The sequence below is a fragment of the Phodopus roborovskii genome, unplaced genomic scaffold, assembly GCF_943737965.1.
Source record: "Phodopus roborovskii unplaced genomic scaffold, PHOROB, whole genome shotgun sequence".
NCBI lineage: Eukaryota > Metazoa > Chordata > Mammalia > Rodentia > Cricetidae > Phodopus > Phodopus roborovskii.
This window is the reverse complement of record NW_026125059.1, coordinates 10,097,924-10,111,436: the sequence shown is the minus strand read 5'-3', so window position 1 is coordinate 10,111,436 and position 13,513 is coordinate 10,097,924. Positions and strand designations below refer to the sequence as shown.

The 13,513-nt window shown below is 50.8% G+C and overlaps 1 protein-coding gene across 2 annotated transcripts in view; it reads right to left on the bottom strand.

Moving 5' to 3' along the window:
- The window catches only part of LOC127223216 (nuclear factor of activated T-cells, cytoplasmic 2), a 56,668-nt gene extending 44,106 nt beyond the window's left edge, over nt 1-12,562 (bottom strand). For both annotated transcript variants that reach the window (XM_051185722.1, XM_051185719.1), the window contains exons 1-2: nt 12,370-12,562; nt 11,259-11,431 (exon numbers count right to left, since the gene is read on the bottom strand). In XM_051185722.1, the coding sequence (XP_051041679.1) occupies nt 11,259-11,431; nt 12,370-12,560 (364 nt within the window). In that variant the 5' untranslated portion in view covers nt 12,561-12,562. The remainder of the gene's footprint in view (nt 1-11,258; nt 11,432-12,369) is intronic.
- Between the last annotated feature and the right edge of the window lie 951 nt (nt 12,563-13,513).

Here is a 13,513-nt window from a genome sequence, read left to right as displayed (position 1 = left end):
ATTTACACTTTTCGACCCAGACTCACAGCCCCGTGTGAGCTTGGGGCGCAGCCAACTGAAGCTTGTAGGCAATTCTTACTGTAAGCTGCACGCACCAGGATCTGCCCCCAAGGCTCCATTTTCCAGAGGTCCCCCTCCATCACTCACTATATTCCCCATCATATTTCTAGAACTTCTAGAACATTCTATTTCTCCCTGTCTTTCTCTCTTAGATATAGATAGATGATAGATAGATAGATAGATAATAAATAGATAGAATGATAGCTATACACATAGATGGATGATAGATACATAATAGGTAGACAGATGGGTAGGTGAACGTGTACATGCATGGATGCATGAATAAAGACATAGATAATAGTGTATGCATGCATGTGCACATTTTGCAGTGCTGAGGGTGGAACCCAGGTCCCCAGGCGTGCTGGGTAAGCACTGTACTTCTAAGCGCCCAGCCCTTGCATGCTCCCACCTTTGATCATCTGTGCTTTCCTTGGCTCTCCCCACCCCCCATCACCTCAGGTCCCACTCAGCCTGGCCTCCTCTGGGAGGGTGCCTAGGCCAAACTCCCTCTTCTTTGCTCCCTCCCACTCCATTGTCTCTCCTGCTCCCTCCTGTTTAGCCCTTCTCTGGAGAAAGGCTCACTTTCAGATGCCGTATAGGAGCTGCCCTCAGCCCCGGGAGAGAGGTGCTGAGGTGGCTGAGTTCGGGCAGGAGGGTGTGTCCTATCTCTGTGCTTCTCCGTGCACAGTGACTGAAAGCTGAGGCAGGGCAGACCTGCTCTACATTCCCTGCCAGCAGCCTTCAGAGCACGTGGCCAGCAGAAATTCACATTCATCTATGGACTGGTCCCCACCTGGCTGAGATAGCAACCCTCCTCAGTGGGCCCAGCACCCCAAGCCACCCCTCAGCCCTTCACAGAAGGCAGGCTGAAGGAGACAATGAACAGAGACAGGTGCACCACCAGCTAAGTGACAAGAGAATTCTAGCTGCAGTCCGGTCCCTCCCAGTCCCATAGGCCCCTCCCTTCCTTCTTCCCTCCCTCCACAGCCCTGCCTTCCTGGTGAGTCAGCTTGAGCTTCTGGCTCTTGTCCTAGAGCTTGGGGCTGGGCACAAGGCCAGGTCTTTCCCATGCCAGGGCCCCCAGACCTCCCCATCCCCTCCCCATCCGGGAGCCAGGAGCCTGAGCAGCAGCCTTGTGAGGCCCAGGCTTAACCCTTTCCTTCCATGTCATGGTACATATCACTGTCTTCCTCTGTCCCCAGGGCTGGAGAGCCTTACTGAGTAGCAGGTGCACTTAGGGACTTCCAAAGCTTCCACCCACTTCCCAGTGACCTGGCCAGCCCTGTGGTCCCGATGCCTGGCTTGGTGCTCAAAGGCACCACCACACCCCACTGCCTGTGGGCTCCAGGACGTGTTGAGGAGCCAGGGATAAAACTGCTAATTCCTCCCACATGGGCACATTATTAAGCCTGACATTCAGTGTGGAAGCCCCTTGGTTTTTAATTGAGCTACTGCTAAGGCAGGTTTACTAGCAGCGAAAACAGCAGCCACAGAGGCGGCTTCTCAGACTTGCCTTTGATGGAGTAGGAGGGGGGGGGTGTGGTAGGGGCTGCTAGTGTTGGGGATGCAAGCAAGAGACACCCCTCCCATTTTACAGGTGGAAAACCTGAGTCATGGCTACCGGGGAGGCCAGCCAAGGGCTTGCAGCCAGCCAGGCCCGGGCCAGGCTGGGCGAGCTCTCCGAGGGGTGGGAGCCTTGTCATGAATCACCATTTACTGTGCAAACACAGGAGGCTGGGGCAGCCTCCTCTCTGCACAGCTCCAGGCCTCCTGCAGGCAGCAGCAGCCACCACATCTGCAGTGCTACCTGCTTTCCTCTGAAGGGGATGGTGTCTGACGAAAACGTGAAGAGAGCAAGCCAGCTTCCTGGAGGCCTCTGTGTCACACCCAAGGTGTGGCCAAGCCTTCCCAATGGGATTGAATGGGAAAGGTGAGCCTCTGCTCCTCCCATGCCCTCTGCACACAGGTGTGCAAGCCGACAGGGAGGCCGAACAGAAAACCAGCCTGACAGCCCACCGGACTTCTGTAATTAGGCCCGCAGCCTCGGTGTCTTCTCGAGTCTGACCCTTCTTTACTCTGGGGCGTTCTGGCCTTTCCCCTCTGGATGCCAGTAGTGCCCCGCCTACCACTTATGATACCCCAAAATGTTTGCACACATGGCTTGTGTCCCCCAAGGAAGAAGTGGGCACAAAGTCACTCCTAGCTAGCAGTGACAGCTGTAGAGATTCTGACTCAGAGTCTGGGGGGGTGTGGGGGGCAGACCCCAGCTGTGGTTATTTGGAAGGCAATCTTAATGGTCCCCCAGGTGGCCACAGTAGTCATTGCTGTGTAGGACTGGGGGACCCTGCATCTGCAGCTTTTTGGCTTAATGACCCTGGGGACAAGTCATTTCATCTCTCTGAGCCTCAAAGGCCTATTCTGTGGCATCATAACAGTGTTTGTTTCACGGGTAAGCTTCCTACAGATCATATGTACACAGTAGGCATGGTTAGAACACAGCTGGCAAACTCTCTCATCTCAACCGAAATGCCCAGAGTGCATCTGTGAGCAAACAAAAGGCACGCCCTTTCAGAATATTACCCAGCCAGGAAAAGGAGCAGAGTACCAACACCTTGACGGTGCTATTCCACATAAAAAGAATCGGGCACAGAGGGACACATTTAATGTGACCAGAAACATGTGGTCTTCGGCAGTACGCGGTCACCTCTTAACAAGCTGGAGGGTGTACTCCTGCCCACTATGTGGAACAGTGAGTCCCCTTACGGAGTAGGCCACATTTGTTCAATGTGTGCTCAGCACGCGGGGATGTTCAGGGCTGAGCTTAGTGTGGGCTCAGGGTGCAGCTTCCTAGCAGACACCAGTGTGGTGTGGTCCATGTGTTCACACCAATGGTCTGATGCTTCTCAGAGGCTCCCATTCCTAAGGCAGGTTTGCTGACTCTGAGCACTAGGGCTCCTTAAAGGGGCTTCCCAGAATCTGCAGAGATGAAAGGTTGAGGCAGTGCTTAATAAAAATGCAGTGAAGTCCGGCCACTCCCTGGGGTCCCTGCATCCATCTGCATACCTTAGGCAGAGGCCAGAAGTGTGCATTTTACCCATCCTTCCACAAGGCTTCTCACACATGCTTCAGGGCTTGGTTCCACGTGGCAGAGGCCACCTGAGGCCGGGGGGATCTCTTCCCAGGCAGAACCCCAGTCCTTGGAGAACCCCTCAGCAAAGCAAAGCAGTCCTGAGAGGCAGCTGGAAGAGCTCTCCTGAGGCACCGCTTCTGCCTGATGCAACTTCCACCAGCTCCTACTGCTAAGCAGGGCAACACGCGGACCGGAGAGGGCTCTCAGAAGTCCTGGGTTTCCTGGGCTTTCTCCCGTTGCTCTGATCGGCCCCTGAAGCTCCTGTCCAGCTATGTACAGATTCCAAGCCATCCCAAACTATGGAGAACTATAGTTCTATAACCAAACGCTGCCTGGCTCCAGCTTGGGACCAATCCTGGCCCAGACTCCTGCTTAAGCTTCCAGGTGGCCCCAGGCCTCGATGCTGCTCCCTCTGATTTCTGGCACCTCACAAACTGTCTCGGGGTTCCATATTTTTACAAGTCCTGAATCCACGGGGCACACTGGCTCCCTCCTCTCAGTGTGGGTGCTGAGCTGCAGCTGACCAAGCAGTGAACACATCGGAGCTCTTGAGGGAAAAGCCACGGGTCCATTCCCACGCCTACAGGGGTGAGTGGCCAAGACCATGCCCTGCCCAGGAGCCTCCAGAGGGAGACCGGAAAGGGTGGCTGAGGAAGGTGTCTCTGCAGAGCCAGATTTCTGTGAGAAAGGGACAATTACTACCACAGAGGGGACCTCGGGTTCTGGCATGTCATAATCACGGTTTTTATACTGTATGATATATATAAAACATTAAGAGATGAGGGCCCCTGCAATGTGCCTACAGACTTCCGAGTTTAGCTTGATGACATCTAGTATTGGGGTCCCAGAAAATCACTCCATCTCTCTGAGCATTTCTTTCCATGGGTGTTAACTGCATTTATTTCTGTTGCTGAATGTCATGAGTCCAAAGAGCAGAGTTGGGGACACTGTGTCAAGGGACACACTTGAAAGCTTGTCAGTAAGAGGGGCAGGTGAAGAGGGTTTGGACCCCAATTAAAAGACTCAGACTGACCAACTGGGAGAAGGGCCCTCTGGGAAGCTGTCACCAAGCTCAGGCCGGAGGTGCCTCCCCAGCGATGGTCAGCTGGCCCAAACTGACCTCCCCTGACTACGGGACCCCAGGGCCTCGTCTTCAAATGGTATCCTCATAGTAGATCCAGGCTGGGCCAGAAGGAGCTGTTGTATCCAGCCCCAGGCTCACTAACCTCTCACTACTGAAGGGTTTCCTCTAATGGGGACTGTGCTATCATGTGAACTTGGCGGTCTCAGCCTCCTCATGTAGAAAGCAGGACAGCACTTACCCAGTAGGGAGGTTGCTACCTGACCAGATTGGTCCCATCCACATGGCACCAGCCACAGACCACGCTGTTCTTTTTCTTTCCTCCTGGCCTGACCTTGATTTTTCTCCTTCCAGTGCCATGGACATTCTCAAACATCTCTACATTTGACAAGATTCTCCCTAGAGGCTGCATGAACCTCATCTGATTGATGGGTTCCCCAGTCACTGAGGGGCCCAGGCTACTGAAACAGAGAGCTAGGGGTGCAGTACGCAGCCAGTCTTCCTGAACCTCACTCAGCCTTTGAGGATCAGGCATGCTTGGCTCACTGGTACATGTCGGTGCTCAGCAATTATGTCCCGGTACTCAGCAAATATTCCTGGATGAGGAAGCAAGGGGCCCATGTGGTGATGAGGCTGGAGGGGGCAAGTCCGTGGGCACACACTGTGGGCAGCCTGTCAAGGATGGGTTCTGCCCGCCTGTTGTCAGGTGGCTGGATCAGAAAAGAGCACGCGCTTGTGTGTGTGTGTGTCTGTGTGTGTCTGTGTGTGTGTGTCTGTGTGTGTGTCTATGTCTGTGTGTGTGTGTCTGTGTGTGTGTGTCTGTGCGTGTGTGTGTGTCTGTGTGTGTGTCTATGCATGTGTGTGTCTGTGTGTGTGTCTGTGCGTGTGTGTCTGTGTGTATGTGCGAGTGTGTGTCTATGTCTGTGTGTGACTGTGCGTGTGTGTCTGTGTGTGTGTCTGTGCGTGTGTGTGTCTGTGTCTGTGTGTGTGTGTGTCTGTGTCTGTGTGTATGTGTGTCTGTGTGTATGTGCGAGTGCGTGTGTGTGTGTGTGTGTGTGTGTGTGTGTGTGTGTGTGTGTGTGAAGGCCCCTGGGTCCAGGCTCTCAGCACAACAGTTCTCTTGGTAACTTCTGCCAGGTTGCCCACTCCTTCTCTGCTGGTAACCTGGTTTCTCCTGAGTGGCAAGGTGTGTGGCCCACTGTGCTTCCCTGTGACAATCTGTGCCTGCTGAAGGCTCACACGTACCTGCCGTTTCCTAGGCTGTGGTCTCCGGTGATGATGTGGCAACAGCCAAAGGCATGGTTAAGTCTGCTTTGCAGAGCTACAGGGCCTGTCACAGGTGACCTAATCACCCTGGACCATCACAGGCTGGGAGAGGGTAACAACTGTAATCACAGCCGTGCTATTATGTCATAGACATGCACTTAACCACACACAAGCAAGTGGGGGGGTATAATTACTCCTATTTTACAGATAGGAAAACTGAGGCATGGGTCATTAAGTAACTTCTCTGGGACTAAATGGTCAGTAAGTGGCATTTGCTGCATTTGAACCTCTGGGCCTCTGGGTCCTGAATACACTCCTAACCATCATTCCAAACTCTTCTCAGCCTTCTGTGGCCTCTGGCGTCACTCAAAGTGGCCTTGGGTCACTCAGTCTTTTGGGCAGCAGAGGATGACATAGATCTTGTCTGTGTATCCTCTCCCAGGGTGTAAAATTTTTCTTTATATACAGGGTCTCAAAGGAGGCACTCAAGCACCCTGCAATGGGTAATAAAAAATACATAAGCAAGAATGTGTGACAACTGATGACCCAGAAATACCTTCTCAGCGTATATACCGGGAAAACTGAAAGCCTTTGTCCACAAAAGAATGCTGATGTCCTCACCCTAACACCTAGACTGTGGGACAGACCAGCACCCATTGCTGATAACTGAGCCATTGTGTTCTTACAGTTGAATACCACTCAGCCTTCCTTAAGGGTAAACCATGGGAATCAGGCAGCAGGAAGAGGGTCAGAAACGAAACCCTGGGAGAAAACAGCAGGACCCTGATGCACAGTCTGCACATTCACTCTGTTCTATGAAGTTGCAGAGCTGGGAATGTCCGTCATTAGTGACAGCTAGCCAATCGGTGACTGCTTCAGCTGAGGGTCTGTGAGAGACCTGACGGGGCCAAGTGCTCTGTGTCTTGGCTGAGATGGCGCTGGCATGGGCATCTGCCACTGCCAAAAGTCACTGGACTATATGACACCTCTGTGTAACCACTGTTTCTTAACTACACCTCAATGGAAGTACATGTGTCAGACAGACGCCCACACCTCCCTCCAGTCTGCAGAAGGAACACAGTGAATGCATGTAGCGCCCTGGGTGGGCAGGACTTAGTGTATAATTGCTTTAGGCGGTTCCTGAAATGTGGTTGATGCTTCTGCCAGTCACAGAGAGAACCCACAGGGCTTGTGTAGGGCTGCGCTGGGTCACAGATAGGAGGCTCTGCAGGGACTTGTGTCCCAGCTGCCAGCACCACTCTCTTTCATGGCCCACTGGGAAGCCTCTGAAGACATCTTCCCCTCTCTTCCTCAAAGTCCCAGACCAGTCCTAGTGACAAGCACCAAAACACCTACCTTGGCCTTACATAAAGGACTTGGTACTCAGTGCCCAAAGAGGGACCTGAGGCCTTGTGGGACACTTTCTCTAGCAGGAGCCTGTGCATAAGGAGTTAGCCAACCACGCAATGGGCAGGGAGGGAGGGAGCCAGGCCACAAGTTCTCTACGGCCTACTTCAGACACTCTGGGGCCTCCCTAAAAGTCTCCATTCCAAGACCACACCCTAAATGGAGACAGAGTGTATGTGTGTGCTTGTGTGTGCCTATGTGTATGTGTGTACATATGTACATATACGTATTGATGTGTGCTTGTGTGTACATGTGCACATGTATATGCTTATGTGCATATGTGTACATGTAAATGTGTGTATTTATGCATGTATACACATGTATATGTATATGTATATATGTTTGTGTGTGAATATGTGTGTACATGTACATGTATATATGTAAGTACTTATGTGTGTGAGTGTATATAGACATGTATATATGTATGTGTGTTTATGTGTGTATGTATATATGTATAGTAAGCATGTGTATATGTATATTATGTATGTGAATGTATATGTGTGTGCATATTTTAAACATGCATTTATATGTATATGCACATGTGTACAAGCATGCATTGTTATGTATGTATATGCACATATGTATATCAAGTACAATTAGGTTTTTATACATGTGTGTGCATTGGTATTGTTTATAGTGTAGATGTATGTGCACATGTGCTATTTACACATGTTATGTGTGTTGTTTGTGCATGCATATGTTGTTTATGTGTATGCATGCATGTGTACATGTGTTTTTGACACACACGATTCTTAGGGTTCAGTCAGGCCTGAGCACCTGCCTCCTATGTGTGGCAGTCAGCAAACAAACCGAGAGGGAAGAGGAGGAAGACCCAGCCCCTTGGGAACTGAGCAGCATCTGGAAGTAGAGGAGTACATCAGAAAGGGCTGTGGCTAACGGTGACCACCTTACCCCACCCCAGGCCTCACCTGACAACCCAGAATGCCCTTATGCTCAAGTAGGTGCTTTGGGTGTGAGCAAGTTAAAACTGGGGTGGGACCAGCTCCAGGGCTGGGGTGAGGCTTACGTCCTCATCAATAACAGAACTGAGGGGGACATCAGCAGACCCCAAGAAGATGGAGGCAGAAACCTCAGCCATGCCCACACAGAGGCGAATGCAGAGACATGTGTGAGGTGTGTCCCTCCAACAGGGCAATTACCTCATGGCAGGCTTCTGGCCCCACACCTAGAGAAGCAGAAATGTCAGAGGCTTAAGCTGCTGTGTGGCAACTGCTCAGACAGCCCAAGGAACTAGTCAAAGGTGAAGCCGAGCTTTCCCTTATGCAGAGGTGCAGTCACAGCTGAGATCATTGAGCAGGAGCCTGGGAAATGCCTAGATGCTGAGAAACACGGTTGCCAGGCTGTGCAGCAGGGAGCTGTGGCCCCTAAGGCTGGGGTCCAGCAGGAAGAGACAACAGGCAACACCACCACTATCCAAACAGCGCTGTCCATCGGTAGGTTCACGGACATGTTCTTGTTCCCCAAGCTGGGGCACAGGGGCACCGTTCCAAAATAAATAAGCTAGCCTTGTAAATATGGGCCAGCCCACTCTGTTTTTCTTACCAACTCATCCTCCCAAACCGTGTAAAGTCAATTAGACAATAAATATTTATCCTCCCCTTCTGTGTCCACAGGTCTGAGTCACTAATTGTCAATATGTATTCATTATCTCCCTACAGGCTATAAACCAAGCCAACCACCCAAACTAACACGTATGGAGTGTCCTTGCTTGGGTCTAGAACAGAACAAAGTGGGCAATAAAAACCAACAGAGGACTAGAAGTGAGGGACAGTGACTGGCCAGCAGCTGAGGGTGGCCCAGAAAAACTGCATTATAGAAGCCGAAAGAAGGCATTTCACGGAACTGGAAAGTTTGGGACTCCAGCTTTGCTACTGAGTAAAATGGTGAATCACTTTACCAAGAAAGGCTGCTCTCCTTATCTGTCAAAAAGAGAAGATGCGGTGGCCAGGAGGGGCGGGGAACCAACAGATTTGCAAGGTTCAAAGGATTTTCAGATGCACTGACAACTTTGCTGAAGGCACACATGGTTCACCAAGGCTCCAGAAGACTTCAGGGTGACATTGGGCACACTGGCTTGAGGGTCCCAGGGAAGCTGACGGGAACTGACAGACATCCTCTGCCCCTACCCTGCAGCCAACCACAGTACCACCCTGCCTGCCTCAAAGAGGAGAGCCCTGTCTGCTCAGTACCTCCAAAAATCACAAAGGAGGAGTCTGTGTTTCCTTCTAGAACAATCCTGAGGCATTCAAAACCAAACAGGACAGGGGCTCCGCTGAGGCCAGAGAACAGGGCAGAGAAGGTGGCTGTCTCCCTGTGTCTCTCCTTCCCTGTTGGGTGACTCTGGCCGCCCAACTCTGACTACAGCACCTCAGCTTTGCCCGGCCCAGCCCTAAGCTCCCGCTGGCCCTTTGCTGGTTTCCATTAGCACTGCCCATGCCCTCTGACCTTGCTTCCAGTCCTGGTGGTCAGCCCTTCTTATAGCACACGGTTCTTCCCTCTCTCCCACTCTGTATTCATGGCTCACGGCCATGCAGATAAGCAGAAGCCCCTCGGAAGTTTTGCCTGGCTCTCTGAGTCTCTTGGATTTATTGCCACTTTTATCAGCACTGCAGGTGAATGTTCCAGGATGCATGCTAAGGGCAGGCTCTACCTCTGAGCCTAAGCCTTCCTCAATTGCCGTTTTTAAGCCTGAAATTTTTTGTTCCTGTTTAATCTTCTAAAATCAGCTTTGACCATACAGACCATGTTTCCACATGGGAACACGGGCTACTGTCAGTCCATAGCTGCCTACTGAGAAGGTTAGGGGACCCTCTGGTCCCTGGTCTCCACCCTACTGTCTTCTCCTACTCATCTGCTACTCTTGTTCCTGGAGGAAACTGACATATAGCAGCAAAGTCAGCCTCTACCACGCCCAGTAAAATAACAAATGAGATGGTCTTGAAAGCAATTTAATGTGAAACATGTTTATAACATAAAATTACCTTAAAGACAGACTGGAAGAGCCGAATAAACAGTTTTTATCCCTGAAACAATGTTTGCTTTCCTCTCCTTTATTCTTTTATAAAAAAAAATGACTAAACTTTCAAAAACGAAACACATATCTGACCCCGTGCATGTCATAGGCCTATAACCCCAGCTGCTCAGAAGCCTAAGGCAAGAGGGTTAGAGTTCAAATCCAGACTGGGCAACTTAGCAAAACCCTCTCTTCATTTAAAAAAAATGTTTTAAAACTGTTGGGGATGAGCCAGGTGGTAGTGGCGCACATGCTTGATCTCAGTTCTAGGGAGGCAGAAGCAGGTGGATCTCTGTGAGTTCAAGGCCACCCATGTCTATAAAGCAAGTTCCAGAGCAGCCAAGGCTCAAAGGGGAAAAACCCTGTTGGAAAGGTAGCTTGGAAATAGAGCAGTTGCCTAGAATGCACGAGGCTCTGGGTTCAACAGCCAGTACTACACACGTGTAGACATACATGCACATGTGAAGGCTGGCAGGACCCAGCCATGTGCCATGCTCAGTAACTTTCCCAGGGAAAGTTCTTAAAAACTTCATACCAGGCTTGAAATTTTTCCCTAACTTTACAACCATCTTTGGAGGCAGGGCCTTCATCCTCACTAGACTATAACAAGCTTCTTGGGCACAGAGAATATCTTACTGTTCAATGGATGCCCGGCACTTGGAATGACCCCAACCTCGACTCCAGACAGACCTCAGTCATCAGGCAGAGGCGGGAGGAAGATGAACACCACGACTGACTGCAAGGCTCTGGAGTTCCAGTCCCAGCCCCACCTCTTCCGGGCACAGGCACTGGAAACTCAGTCTTCCAACCTGTGAAACGGGTATAATGGCCCCAGCCCGTGACCCGAGGCTGCTGTGAGCACATGGCTAGGTGCTTGCCACAGCACCTGCAGGGTCACAGCTCACAATTGAGAGTGGAGTGGCAAGAGGGTGAACAGAAAGAAGAGGGTGTGTGTTCCAGGAACTTAATTGCAAATGCGCCTGCACTTCCGAAGACCAAAGCGATAGTTAAACTTTTCGAATCTTCTAAGCCAACAGCCCCTCTCAGCTCCCATTAGCTGTCCTTAGATTTTATTTCCCATGAGGCCACAGAAGTCTCCACAAAAGCAAATAGAAGCAAAAACCAATAGCTCCCTGGGTATAGTTCCTACCCTTCTGGTCACCACAGACCAACTGAATGTCCTTGCAAGTCCCATGGATTCTCGCAGGCCACCTGCCCAGGGTGGATGCTCATGTGTGGCCCCTTTCCCCAGAAAGACACAGCCCTGAGGCCTGACTTACAGCACTCAATGGGGTTGGACGCTGCCTGCAGGGAAATGATTCGGCCACTGGGTTCTGGGACATGCACACGGAACACCAGGCGCACTCGCGTGTTCTTCCTGCCGATGTCTGTCTCGCCCTTCCGCAGCTCGATGTCAGCATTTCGAAGCTTCAGGATGCCTGCGCAGTCGATGCTGCACGGGGAACAGCCCGGGTCATAAGAACTGTCTCACTGAGCAAAAAAGATCACCCACAAACCTGCCTAAGGTGACCAACCAAATGCATCCTCCTGACAGCCACTGGGGAATTGCATATACCTGGTGGGTATTATAACCAGAACCAAGAGGCTCGATTTTTATAAAGAAAAAGAAAGAAATTATAGGGTACTTAGATCATCTCCTGAGTGGAGACTGATTCTCTAGGGAAATTTTCCTCATCTACGTTTCCATTCTCAAAAGCACCAGGAAATCAAGAAAAACTACCCAGGGCTTGTTCACCAATATCAGAATATCAAGGTTTCTTGAATTCAACAAACAAGAAAGCACCCTTGCTCTTTGGAAATGCACACCGGGGTATGTAAAAGCCACGGAATGATGGACCATCTCTCAAAGGACTCGGGGCTATGGTGAGGGGCACAGGAGAGAGGAAGGAATGTGGACACTCGGAGATCTTGCACCCTCTCTCCCACAGCCTTCCTGGAGGCCTGACTTTATTTCCTCATGAAAGGTTCTTTGATGAGGACACATATGTGACACGTGGCCAGCTTTAGCCATGGGTGGAAGTGCTACATGAGTGACCTTCAGTGTTGTCACTGAAAAAGTTCTTTAGGTCCCATCGGTCTTTGTTTTTGTTTTACTTTTTGAGACAGGGCCTCATGTAGCCCAGGCTGGTCTGGTTTTATCTACAAACTCCAGAGCTTCCTGCCTCCATCCACACTCAACAAGTGTTCGGATTACAGTGTGTGCCACCATGCCCAGCTTCATGTACTACTTCTTGAAAAGAAAAAGATGGGTGGCTCCAAGACGGGGCAGTACCAGCAATGGCTGTTGTGGTACCCACGTTGGGATGTCCCCAATCCTGTCACTCAGGCCCTGCTCACTTCCCCAGGAAGCCCTGCCCCTCCCAGCCTTACGTGGCCCGCATGTTGTTCTTTGGCTCCAGGGGGATCTCCAGGACCTTGGTGTTGCCCACAATCTTCTCATAGCTGGTGGTGGTGACGGTTTTGCCCGTGATCCTGTGTACTTGGTAGAAGGCATGCGGCTTAAGGATCCTCTCATCAGCTGTTCCAATGAAGATCTGAAGCCCCAGGGGCTTGTTCTCCATGTAGCCATGGAGCTAAGGGAGGAGGGGGGAAAACTTTATTATTTATTTATTTGTGAGACACTCTAGTCTGACCACCAGAGAAGATCAGAGAAACGTGTAGACAGTGAAAAAGTGTGGGGTTGCTGTGTGGCCTGGACGGATGCATGACCAGAAGCAGCCTTGTTGTACAACCAGAAGGACTGTTCAAATGAGGGATGGCCTCTAAAACGGATGCCGAGGGGCTGGAGAGAGAGCTCAGCAGTTAAGGGCACTGGCTGCTCTTCCAGAGGACCCAGGTTAGAGTCCCAGCACCACATGGAGGCTCTCAACCATCTGTAACTCCAGTTCTAGAGGATCCATGCCCTCTTCTAGCCTCCACAGATACCAGGTACACATGTGGTAGACACAGGCAAAATACTCATATACATAAACTTTTATATATGTGTGTGTGTATATACAGACATATGTACACACACACACACACACACACACACACACACACCCTTTAAGCAGCCACAAGAAACAATATGCAATATAGATCAGAACTCAGTCACTGGCAAAGGGTTGGGAAAGTGAGGACAGAAAACAACTTGAAGACCCTCCCACCAACCACCCTCAGGATCCAGGTAACAGCAGCTGTGTGGGAGGGACTCATGAGCTCAGGTCCTTCTTTGAGAATCTGTAGGAGGTTAATGGTAGTTGTGAGAGGAGAAACACTTCTTCATCATTGCAGACGCTATAAGGTGCCCATGTCAGACAGACAGACAGACAGAGCAAAAGCACAACTCCAGTGATGAGAGACAGAGAGACAGACAGACAAACAGCACAACTCCAATAATCAGACAGACAGACAGAGCAAAAGCACAACTCCAGTGATGAGAGAGACAGATGAAAAGCACAACTCCAGAGATGAGAGACAGACAGACAGAGAGACAGACAGACAGAGGGGAAAGCACAACTCCAATGATTATTGA